Below are 12,633 nucleotides of genomic sequence, written 5' to 3' on the forward strand. Positions count from 1 at the left end.
CGGGCATGGCAACCTACTCCAGTATTCTTGCCTGGAGAATCCTATGGACAGAGGAGCCTGGTGGGCTACAGTCCATGGGGTCGCAAAGACTCAGACACAGATGGCAGCTAAGCGCACACACACCACTCCATTCTCCCACCTGGGCCAACAGCATAAACGAGACAGACGAAGGTCTGTGTTCATGCGGGAGGCTTATATTCTCGTGGAAGACAGTGAATGAGTGAATGGGCCACCAATGATTCCAGGAGGGACAGGAGGCCCTGGAGGCTGGAACAACAGAGGGTCAAAGGGTAAAGTGACCGGGGGGTTTTAGCTCAGGGAGCAGGAAGGTGACATTTATGCTCAGATCTGGAGGAACAGTGTCCAGGCAGAGGACACAGCAAGTGCAAGGACCCCCAGGTGGACAGAGCCTGGTGGGCCCAGGAAGAGAAAGCAGGCCAGGGTGGGGTGCAGGGCTGGAGGTTGCAGGGCCCAGTAGTGAGGCTTGGCTGGGGACTACGGATTTTATCCTGTGTGCAGGGGAAGCCGCTGACGCGGGTGAGCAGTGGGTCTGCTGTATGGAGCCCCTTTCGCCTGGGGGCGGGGGCCCAGGGATGCCCCTTAGTCTCTCCCGGGCCTCCAGGGCAGGAGAAGCCCAGGGGCAGCATGGACCTGGCTGGGGGAACCATGGCTCTGCGTGGGCAGAGCAAGTGCTGCCCCGCCATCAGCTCCGCAGGATGGCGTGAGCCCCGTGTCTAGGAGGGGTGCAGGCAGGCCCTGGGTCACACCAGGTGCGTTTGCGCGGCTGGACCGGTGTAGCTGGGGTCAGACGTGCTCCAAGCACTGCGGTTCTCTCTAGTGCTGGGGGCGGGGACAGGCTAGGGAAACATCTGAGATGGGAAGGAGGTGTGGATTGGACCAGCAAGACGGAGAGGGGACCCTGGTCCTACAGCCTGGCTGCGAGCCCAGCATGTCTGAGTGCTCTGCAAGGCTGCTTCTAACAGATGGGGAGGTCTACCTTGTTCTCGGACTGGAAGACTCAGTTTGGTTAAGATGACCACGCCGCCCAGGGCAATCTGCAGAGGCAGGGCGGTTCAGTTCAGTCGCTCAGTCGTGTCTGACTCTTTGTGACCCCATGAACCGCAGCACGCCAGGCCTCCCTGTCCATCACCAAATCCTGGAGTCCACCCAAACCCATGTCCATTGAGTCGGTGATGCCATCTAACCATCTCATCCTCTGTCGTCCCCTTCTCCTCCTGCCCTCAATCTTTCCCAGCATCAGGGTCTTTTCAAATGAGTCATCTCTTCGCATCAGGTGGCCAAAATATTGGAGTTTCAGCTTCAACATCAGTTCTTCCAATGAACACCCAGAACTGATCTCCTTTAGGATGGACTGGTTGGATCTCCTTGCAGTCCAAGGGACTCTCAAGAGTTTTCTCCAACACCACAGTTCAAAAGAGTTAGGGCAATCCCTCTCAAATTCCCAATGGTGTTTTTCACAGAACAAGAACAACCATTATTTTTTTTCTTCCTTCCAGTTTATATAGAAACACAAAAGACCCACAAAAGTTAGCCAGAGCGATCTTGAGAAAGGACGGGGCGGAAGGGAGGAATCAAGCTCCCTGACCTCAGGCTGTTCTACAAAGCTAGTCTCAAAACACAGGAGCAGTGGCACAGAAAACAGACGTGACCTTCAGTGCGACAGGATGGAAAGCTCAGAAATAAACCCGCACACTTGCAGTCAGCTAACACACAACAGAGGAGGCAAGAACTCGTAGAGCTAGGGCATTCTCTAACACCATGTATAGAAATAAACTCAAGATGGAGTAAAGACCTCGAAATAAGACCATATACTATAATACTCCTAGAGGAAAACATCAGCCTAACACTCTGACGTAAACCGCAGCAGGGCATTTTTGGATCCATCTCCTAGAGTAATGGAGATAAAAACGAACATAAATAATGAGACATAACGGGGGAGCCTGGTGGGCTGCCGTCTCTGGGGTCGCACAGAGTCGGACACGACTGAAGCGACTTGGTGAGTGAGTGAATCCAACTTAAGAGCTTTTGTACAGCAAAGGAAATTGTAAACAAACAGAGACAACCTATGGGCTGGAAGAAAATATTTGCAAACAATGTGACTGACAAAGAATTAATTAATTAATTTCCAAAATATACAAACAGCTCATACAGTTTAATATGGGGAAAAAAAACCCCAAAACATCCAATCAGTCTTAGCAGAAAACATAGTTATTTCTCCAAAGAAGGCAAACAGGTGGTCAACAGGCATATGAAAAGATGTTCAACATCCTTAACTGTCAGACAGAAACGCAAATCAAAACTCCAATGAGGTATCACCTTATACGCATAAAGATGACCATCGTTCAAAAGTCTAGGGACTTCCCTGGTGGTTCAGCAACTGAGACTCTGCCTTGCAATGCAGCGGATGCGGGTTCCACCCCCGATCGGGGAACTAGGATCCCGCAGGCCACGGGGCATCCGAGCCCATGCAACTCCAGAGCCTGTGCAACCAGGCAACTGCTGGGCCATGTGGACCCCACGGGCCTCAACTGCCATGCCTGTGTACCGCCAAGCACCCAGCCTGCAGGCTCTGGAGCCCACGTGCTGCAAAGAAAGATCCCACAGGATGCAACTAAGACTCCCCCAAAAGTTTTGTTTTGTTTTTTTAAAGTCTACAAATAATAAATGCTGGAGAGTGTGCGGAGAAAAGGGAACCTTCCATAAAAAGAATGAAATAATATCATTGGCAACAATGTGAACGGACCTAGAGATTAGAGAAAGACAAATAGCGTATGATATCACTTATTTGTGGAATAAAGAGAATACCAATGAACTTATTTACAGAACAAAAATAGACTCACAGACATAGAAAACGCAGTTATGGTTACCAAAGGGGATGAGGCGACGCGTTAGGAGTCCGAGATTAACACACACACCGATACCTAAAATAAACAACAAGGACTTACCGTGTAGGATTGGAGAAGGGAACGGCTTCCCACTCCAGCATTCTTGCCTGGAGAATTCCCTGGACAGAGGAACCTGGCGGGCTACAGTCTGTGGGGTCGTAGAGAGTGGGACGCGCCTGAATGACTAACTCATTGCATAGCACAGGAAACCGTACTCAGTATCTTGTAATAAGCTACAGTGGGAAAGAATCAGAAACAGCAAGCACGTGTGCAGATAACTGAATCACGTCACTTTACACCTGAAACTAACACAGTGCTGCAAATTAACGAGTTGTTGCTGTTTCGTCGCGAAGCGTCCCACTCTCTAGCGACACCTCTGTCCGTGGGATTTCCCAGGCAAGAATCCTGGAGTGGGTTGCCATTTCCTCCTCCAGGGGATCTTCCCTACCCAGGGATGGAACCTCTGTCTCCTGCATTGCAGATGGACTCTTTACCATACCACTGAGCCACCTAAAGAAAAAAAAAATTCCCTTCCAGATTCTCCCAACAGCCTTGGAGGTGGCTGCATCGTCATGCCAGGAACAGAAAGGAGTGCTGGAAGCAGAGAGGTTACGGAGTTTACACAGGTAGTCAGGGATGGACCAGGACACGAACACGGCCATGTGTTTCGGTGCCCGGAAGGGGCGGGGAGCGAGGTTTTACTCCAGCGTTGTGTCTGTGTCAGGAGTTAGGCAGAAGTGTTGTTTTTTGGGTTTCGCTTTTTGTTTTGGTCTCGGGAGTGGGGGAAAGAGCCCTCAAGCCCCATGACCTCGCACACTCAGAAAGCTGGGTGGGCCAGTGGGCGTGAATGCCGCCCCAGTTGTCCCCCTGCCCCGTGACCCCAGGGCAGCCAGCTGGTCTCCCCGCCTCGGTCCTCCCATCTGTACCAGTGGGCTGGGCTCACAGTTCCCAAGGCCAACCGTGGCGACGCCAACCCTGGCCTCGGGGTCCTGACGGCTGTCCCTTCTGAGGGCCCAGTGTCCGTGGCCCCGTCCCGGCGGGGCTGGTCTCTCACAGCCGCCCCACGTTCAGCACTCCCGGGCTGGGGCGATCAGAGCCCGACCAGGGTGTTATTGCCGGGGGTGCCTGGTGCCGGCGCGTGGTGGGCAGCACCTCCGGTGGGCCCGCGGTGCTTTCGATCAGATGACCCCCCTGGGCCCAGGTGATTGGCCGAGTCCTATTATTAGAAGCCGGTGAAGCCGACCAGGGGTTCGGGGGCTCGAGTTCCACTGCCCACACTTTGAGGGACTCCTGCGCCCTGAGGCAAACTGTCCCCTCTTCACTCTACGCAGAGTCTCGCCCCACGGCCACAGAAGCAGAGCCCAGAACCAAGATCCCCTCCGAGGCAGGCGGAGCCCTTTCGTCACAATTGCCAAAAGCCCCCTGGGAACCACCAGCAGGCCTCCTGACTGCAAACTAGGCAGAAATGCTCACCCTGGCACTCAGCCTACGTTGCTCTGAAGCATTTGTCGCTCAGTCGTGTCCGACTCTTCTGTGACCCCATGGACCGTAGCCCGCCAGGGTCCTGCATCCATGGGATGCCCCAGGCAGGAATCCTGGAGTGGGTAGCCCTGCCCTCCTCCAGGGGATCTTCCCAACCCAGGGATCGAACCCACGTCTTCTGCATCGCAGGCAGTCTGTACCGTCTGAGCCACAGGGACGCCCCAACTAACCACCTAATGCCAGCCTTCCAGCAGGAATTTTCTGTCTTGAGACTGTAAGAACTGGGTGCTAACCTTGCCTCGGCTCTTCTTGGTCTCTTGTCTTCATTGTCTCTGCTATCTGTTCTCAATAAACCCACTCCTTTCTGAAATACTCCGTGCCTGGAAATTCTTTTCCAACCAGAGCTGGGACTCCAGAACAGTCACCTCAGTGTCTCCAACCTGAGAGAAAAACACCCCGCTCTGAGGAATGTCCCCGGGGCAGGGCTGAAAGCCCCCTGCAAATGGTAAAGAGCTTGCTAAACGTAAAGAGAAACGGCTGCATCAGAATGGAACCCACACGCTTCGGATTTTAAAAGGAAATTTTATTTTCATGTTATAAGGTGATTACAAACTCCTCTAAAAAAAAAAAGCAAAGATGAATTTAAAATATTAATATACATAGTTATCTAAAAAGCCAAAGAGGAAAAGAAACACCCTGCAAAATACAGGGATTCGTATCAGAAAACATTTATACACAAAAGCTTGTATACAGCGAGACTGAATTACACACCAAGGATCTTATTCAAATACAAATGCTCCTCAGAAGAGTCTCTTGTTGCTTGATATATATTTTTTCTTTTACAAAAGTTTAAAATATCTTAAAAATAGTTTGAAGTTTCAAAAAAAGTCCTGATGAACCAGACATTTCTGGAAGGAGGCAAGGACCCACGTTCTCAGCTTTCTCTTGTGCTAAATACAGTCACAGTTGCTAGGGATTTGAAAATTAATTGGGTAAAAAAAAACAAAAACACAATGAAGGAGACATCTCAAATTGAGGTCACATACATAAGATGCTTCAGCAGCCCCCTGCCCAGGGAACACAGCAGAACGTGTCTGCAGCGACACCCCTGGAGAGGGCGCCCCTCGGGGACAGAGGCTGCTCCCTGGCGCCTGATGTCCATGCCCCTCTCCGAGTTTTGATGCCTGAGCTGTGTCGTTTTGTGCTTGTTGGGTTTTTTGCACAGTGATATTCTCGGCGTCCACGCGGACGGCCTGGCCCCCCTGGCCTTGGGTCTGAGGGCTGGATGGGACCTCTGGCCGCCTCGAGGGGGTTCCCTTGGGTTCTTTCCTGGCCAGTCTCTGAGGCCTGGGGGATGGTGGGGGGCTGGGGAGGGCTGGGAGATGCTGGCTGGGCCCCTGACCTCTGTGTGGCACCTGGGGACATGGGGCCAGGCTGAGTAGGACCCCCTTTCCCCTTACACTGCCCTCCTCCACCGTCTTGGGGGCCTGGGGTGAGAATGTGGGGCCAGAGGCTTTGCAGAGGGAGCTGCCCAGGACCCAGAAACCATCCGAGGCTGCTCTGTGATGGCTGCGAATGTCCCACGTGGCCTCAGGCTAGATCCCGCCGTCTCCTGCATCCCAGGCTCCCAACGCCTGGCTCCCAGAGGCCTGCTGGCTTGGGGGCCAGGGGGGCCGGGGCTGCCTGTCCCACTGAACTGTAGCTTGGGGTCCAGCCGGCCCCTGAGGATGCTCACAGGGTCCCCGGACTCTGGGCACAGAGCATGCCCTTTGCCATAAGGCTGGTCTTTGGTCTTCAAGGTGAACGTGCCCCTTTGCCAATGAGGGCGCTGACTGGGGGACCCAGGAAGCCTCTCCATCACTGGGGGCTGCAGCGATGAACAGGGCCCAGGCAGGCCCAGCTCCGCGGAGCATCTCCCCAGGTGAGACTGTCCTGGGGCCTGTCCTCATTTCTGCACCCCTAGAAACATCCTTTAAGCCTCCCTCTTGCCTCCCTTCCAGATCTGGCTGCAAACATCAGAATTCCGTCCCAGGCAAAGCGCGGGCGGAGGGGTGGGGGGCGGGCTGCCCAGAGACAGGCGAACCAGACTCATGAGCTCCAACGACAAGTTTCCTTTATGCGGAGACGTCAGAGGCACACCTCATTACGCAAGGTACTCACAGAGCTGAGCTCTACGGACACACAGGAGCTAGGGGTCAGGCAGGAGGCTCGCGACTGGGGCCAGGCGCCCTGGACCCGGTTTGGGAGAGTGGCTGACCTTCCTTCCAGGCAGGGCCCGGGGACTTGGTCTGCGTGTGTCTTTGGTCTAGAATTTGGTCTGGGAATCGTGGAAGAAGGGGCCTTTTTCAGGCCATTTCCAGAATGTTGCGATTTGCCAACCATCCCAAAACGCTGTACCCTTTCGCCGGGGTCCGAGGCCCCCCAACCCTCTGCACGTGACCTGTCCCCAGTCACTGACAGTGGTTAGTTTACTAAAGTTCCATAAGACAAAGGAGAATAGGTCACATTGCTACTCGATAAAACTGGGAAAAAACAAAAACACCACCCTCGACTCAGACACAGTGGCAACCATAAACACACAGGGAGATGGGAACACAGACTCGCCAACGGTTTGGAAGAGGATGGGGCGCTGTTCAGCAGAGTATACGCCGTGGAGACAGGGGACTGCGACCACAAGCCAAAGATGGGAGGCTCAGAGTCCCCCCTGCCCCCTGGGAGGGCGACACCTGAGGCCCCACCCCTGCCAGGGCTTGGGGAGGGGGGGTCCCAGGACTCACAGAGCCCCTGCTCTGAACGCTGAGCTGGACTGCGCGCTCCACAGCCCCCAAGGCGTCACTGCCCTTCGTGCACGATGCCGTTTGGGTTTACTTTAGACTCTGGGCTTGGAAGTGTCTGTTTAAATGGCACAGTTTAGGTCCAGATGCGGGCTGGGCGGGATTCTAAAGGTGGGGTGCCTTCCATCCTGGTTCAGAGAGGGGCGCCCATTGGAGGGTGCCTGCCCTGACTCAGCCTCTGCCTGCAGTCCCCACCTACTGCACGCCTGACCCTGGCTTCTGCAGGGGAGGAGGTGAAAGCGCTCCCTCAGCGCCACCTTAGCTCCCACGTGACCCGCGTGGGCTGCACCCGTGCCTGAGCTCGCAGGAGAGTTTGGGGAGCACCTCGCCCAAGTGCCAGCTTGCTCCTGGCACTCCCTGCTAGGCGCCAGGGTGGCCCCTGGCCGGGGTCTTCAACAAGAGCCTCTGGGAGACGAGGACAAGCTGAGGGTGGAGAGAGGAGGGGAGGAGCATCCCCTCCCCTGACACCGGGCCCCTCCCGGGCACTTGGGCGCACATCCTTTGGTCCGCTGGCTCACCCCTCGCCCCTCACCAAATACATCACGCTTCCCCTACAGGCAGCTGCGAGCGATGCCAGCTGCGGGGTCGGCCGGAAGCTGATAGGAGCCCCCATCTAAGGCAACAGACCCATCCGTGTGAGGTCCGGAGCCTTAAGACCCCTAGTTCCTACAGGGCCAGCCTCCACTCACTCCAGGGGACACCCCAGGGAAAGATGCCTCTCCCTCTCACCCTGACTATCCACCCTCAATCCTGAAATAAAAGGGACCCTCCCGAGGCAGGGGTTCCCTGCATCTTAGCATCAGACTTTCACCTTTGGGCCTCCTCTGTGGACTCTGAGTCCCTTTACTTGAGGGGTTGGTTTACGGTTTGGGCATCTCTCTTGTTGGCTAAGATAAGCGTCACAAGGCGCCTTCCTCTCTCCAGCCCCCCGGGGTCTGGCCAGATAGCTGTTTGCTTCACTTGAACCAGGTCTGCAGGTATGACACCTTTAAAATTCCACCCAGTGTTCTTGTGGGGGGTGGGTGGCAGAACCTTCTGCCAGCTGCACAAGCACCAAAGGATTGCTTTTAAAAACGAGATCTATTGCTGGCAAGAGCTATTCAAGTGGTAAAAGTGTTACATGTAAAAAAAAATACAAAGAAAATTTTACCAAGTCCCCATAAAATACATCTAATTCCGTATGAAAGTTCTGCCTTGCCCCGGACAGCTGCCCGTGGGTTTGCTTTTTTTTGTACAAAACATCCCCAAATCAAAAGGAAATACACATACACACACCACCACACACGCACACGTGCACACGCTCACACACACACACACACACACACACACACACACAGAGTAACATTTTCTGTGACAATTGAAAAAATAAACAAAAACCCTAGTGCAAATATAAAGCTCTGTAAACCTGGTCCTACGAGAATCTAATGTTAGTAAACAGCAGGAGAGCAGCCTGTCCGCCGGAGAGAGCTCACATCATGGTCTCCACGATGATGTGGGTGGGTTTCCTGAGCGTGTTGTTGACGGCCGTGCGGGAGCTGTAGGGCATGGCCCCCTCGCGCTCCACGGCCCAGCGGTTGGGTTCCCTCGGGGTCAGCAGGTACTTGAGTCTCTGGAGAAGGAAGGGGGCAGGCGTGGGCCGATGGGTCAGGCCCTGCGGTTTCCCTCTTCACCTCCTGCCAGTGTGCTGTGTGACCTTCGCCAAACCCCTGCCCTCTCTGGACCTCCCATCTTTCATCCACTGGCAAACAGGGGCCTTGAACCAAGGTGCCCCAGGCCCTGAACGAGGGCAGAGCTCCCGGCGGGTAGCTTTCTTGGACAAGTCCTGCTTTACACACCTGAGCGCCAGCGGACTCATGCCTCCACGCTCTTTCCCCCATAGAGTTGAAATGTGCCTCCTTGGGATTCTTGCCCCTGCTATCTCCCTGATTTGCGAAGCAGCTGAGTTTTTGCAGTTCGTATGCCCGAGGCTGGAAGACTCTCTTGAGCATCCCATGGCTCCCAACCTTCCCAAACTCCCCCATCTCCACAAGCTACAGGTCCTTCCCTCTCCGCGTCCCCGCTGGAGGCCTGGGGACCACGCTGCCTGTGTCTGCGCTGCCCTGCCCATCAGAGAGGCCAGAGGCTGGACCACCGCCCGGCGCAGGGCAGCTGGTCCTTCCCCAGGTTGCCTGGTCACGGGATGGGTGAGGGGGAAAAAAAGCCCCTCTCAGGGCTCCCAGGAAACCAAAGCAGAGCTGAGACTTGACCCAGGGCTCCCGCCACCCAGCCCACCTCCTGCCAGGTGGCCATTCAGAGGCTTCAAGAGGAAGCAGCAGTTAACAGGAAACCCTCTGTCTCGGCACCACGTTCACTGCAGGGTTATACCAAGGCTCAAAAGCTGCTTGGTAAAAGCTACAATGTTTCGTTTGAAAGTCCAGATTTCCACCTGTTCTTTAAAAACCACAAGATCTGGCAAGCCGAGGCCCACATCTCCTTGATAACCCGGGGTGGGGGGCACGCCAGAACTGGGAGCCTGACCACCTCCTGGGATGGTGCCCGAGCCCTTGCCCCGAGTCCCCCCATACCCCAGCTGGGGGGGGCTGCCTGGGCCTGGGAGGAACCAGACTGGAGGCCAACACAGGTGGGTGGAGGCCGGCTGCCTTCAGAGGAGGGCACTTCGGGGAACTGTCAGGTCGGGTCTGGGGGCTGAGGATCGGACGTGACCCGGGGGGTGGACTCGAATTCCTCCCCGACACCAACCCCACTCTGCCCAACCTCTAAACTTGAGATGGAGCAGGATTTTAAAATTAGACTTCCAAGGGACCGAAGGCAGTGATCTCTTGGGGCGGCTATGAGCGCTGAGCACTCGGCACTGCCACCCAACGCAGCCAATTAACCCTTCAGCCTCTGGGTGGCAAGAGGAATTCCTGGAAATCCTGGGGGAGGGGCTGGATCTGTCCCAGGCACATTATGTCGGTGCTTTGATAAATGAGAGGGCTATTCAGCATTCTGGCTGAATCCTGGGGTCCCTCCTTGTGGCCTCTGAGGAAACACAATGGGCCCAGTGCGGCAGGAACACCCCAGAGGCCTTCCTGGCCCAGACAGACCCCAGCCGCATGGCCTCCTCCCTGGCACACCCCTGCCTACTTCCTCTGTCTCGGGAAGGCCTGGCCCCTCCCCCCCCCACCAACCCCCAACCAATGACATCTCCCCCCCACAACCAGTCCCCTGCCCACAAGGAAACTGCCCAGCCCAGGAGGGAGCCAGGGCCCCCGGACATCCTGGCTCCAGATTTTTAAGAGAATAACAATAAAAACAGCCCAGAACAAAACAGTGCCGTCCTGGAGCCAGCCCAAGCCCAAAGGTTAAGGGCAAGTCTAAGAAGAGGATTTCTTGGAAAGAGCCAGGGCCTGCAGTCTCCAGGACGGTTGGAGGAATTTCAGAGAGGATGGCGGCAGGGTCCGGGGGGTGGGCGGGGGACTGGCAGGGAGACCCGTGGGGGCAGAGAGCCTGGAGCCGGAGCTTCTGCGTGGTGCAGAGGTGGCTTCTCTCCGAGGGTCCGGCAGCAATTGGGGCCGCCGGTCTGGGAAGGGGGACACCAGCGTGGGCTGGGCTCAGCCCTCCCCCCAGCTCCTGTCTCAGAAACAGCCTGGCCCCCCTGCTCTGGGGGTGAAGCCCTGGCTCTCATCTTGGCATCTGAAGCCGCTGCCCCTGGCCCGCTGCCTGGCCCCCAAAGGTGCCGCTGCTGCCCCATCTTCCCACCATGCAATCTCCTGCCCACAGCTTCAGCCGTGCCACAGGGCCAGGGAGGGGCCTGGGGCTCAGAGAGGGCCAGCGCAGCGCCCCAGGTCACATAGCAAAGTGCCAGCTGGCTGGCCTTCAGCATCCTGCCCCCGGCCCAGATCCCCCAGGCTGGGGGCCCCGGGTGCTTACCACGAGGAACGGCCCTTCGGTCTGGCTGAGGCGGATGATCATGGCCAACGGGACGCACACCATGGAGGACAGGGCCAGGCACCAGCCCAGCCCGATGGCCCAGGTGGGGTACCTGTAGACTTTGTTGTAGGTCAGGGGCACATACTTGACAAGAGAGAAGATAAAACATCCCTGTGGGGAGACAAGCGGTGGTCAGGGGCTTCCGGGGCCAGGGCGGGGCCCACCCGAGGGGCCTACACTCTTTCCCTTCTGCTGATGGAGCAGCTGCCCTGCTCAGAACCCCCTGCCGCCCCCCAGGGCCTTCCGGACGCGAGCCGCTCCTCTGGCCAGCAATGCCCGGCCCCCTGCCCACTGCCCCTCCTGCATGGCCATGCTCCGGCTCCCCCGGTTTCTCCCAGCGTCTTAGCGCCCCTCACCCCGCACCCCCTGGGACCTCTGGGCAGGCTGCTCCTGCCCACGGGACCGCCTTCCCGCATCGTCTCTGCATCCTGGCTGCCCACGTGGCTCGAGTGGTAGAGAGAACTCCTGCTGTGCCCCTGACCACCCGGGCGGAGCTGGGCAGGACCCTCAGGGTGCCCTTACGATGAACCGCAGACACGCACGTGTGCGCGTGTGCCCAGGTGCCAAGTCGCTTCACTTGCACCCGACTCTGTGCAGCTCCATGGGCTGCAGCCCGCCAGGCTCCTCTGCCCGCGGGGAGTCTCCAGGCAAGGATGCTGGAGTGGGTGGCTGTGCCCTCCTCCAGGGCATTTTCTCGACCCAGGGGAAAATCGAACCCGTGTCTCTTACATCTCCTGCATCGGCAGGTGGGTTCTTTACCACTGGTGCCATCTGGGAAGCCCGCTGGCTGCTACGGCGGCTGGTATTTTGTGGGGGGCAGTCTGCAGCTCAGGTGAAAAAAGGGCACAGCCGCTCTCGGGGGTAAAGTGACGGCCTACGCGGTCACTGCTCCTCAGCCCCACGTCGGTCGGCCTGCTTGTTTAACAAATGGGGACACAGGGGCCCCACAAAAAGGGACACAGTGGCCTGGAGGCAGAGATCCCTGGAGGGGATCCCCCGGCACCCGGTTCCTAAACAAGGGGGACAGTCTACCCTCTGAGCTCCCCGTGGTCTGAGCGGACAGCGGCAGCCCGACCCCTGCCCTGAAGCCCTGCTGACACGGGTTTGTCGGAGGCCAGCACTGAGCTGACGCCGAGCTCCCGATGGGCGGGCGGGTGAAACCGTCAAGCCCTGGGGTAGGGACGGCTGCCCACGGCCGCATGGAAGGACACTCACAGTACAGAGAAGCGGGGTGACCACGGCCCAGCAGTACTTCATCCAGGGCCCCGGCCGGTAGCCAATCATGTCCTCAATCCCATCGTAGAAGTTATCGCTGCCTGCAAGAGTCAGAGGCGGACGGACGGTGATCCGGCGTCCCAGACGTGGCATCCGCCCCAGGAACCTCACGGCAGGGGCTCAAGGGCCATGGGGCCGGGGTGGGGCGAGGAGGAGGGGGTGTC

General features: G+C 57.1%; 1 protein-coding gene across 1 annotated transcript in view; it reads right to left on the reverse strand.

Moving 5' to 3' along the window:
• Positions 1-8,601: 8,601 nt before the first annotated feature.
• Positions 8,602-12,633, reverse strand: part of SLC6A6 (solute carrier family 6 member 6) — a 38,970-nt gene continuing 34,938 nt past the window's right edge. The window contains exons 12-14 of the mRNA XM_068982192.1: positions 12,410-12,510; positions 11,135-11,305; positions 8,602-8,831 (exon numbers count right to left, since the gene is read on the reverse strand). Coding sequence (XP_068838293.1) covers positions 8,691-8,831; positions 11,135-11,305; positions 12,410-12,510 — 413 coding nt within the window. The 3' untranslated portion in view covers positions 8,602-8,690. The remainder of the gene's footprint in view (positions 8,832-11,134; positions 11,306-12,409; positions 12,511-12,633) is intronic.

Source organism: Capricornis sumatraensis, chromosome 10 (genome assembly GCF_032405125.1).
Source record: "Capricornis sumatraensis isolate serow.1 chromosome 10, serow.2, whole genome shotgun sequence".
NCBI classification, from domain to species: domain Eukaryota; kingdom Metazoa; phylum Chordata; class Mammalia; order Artiodactyla; family Bovidae; genus Capricornis; species Capricornis sumatraensis.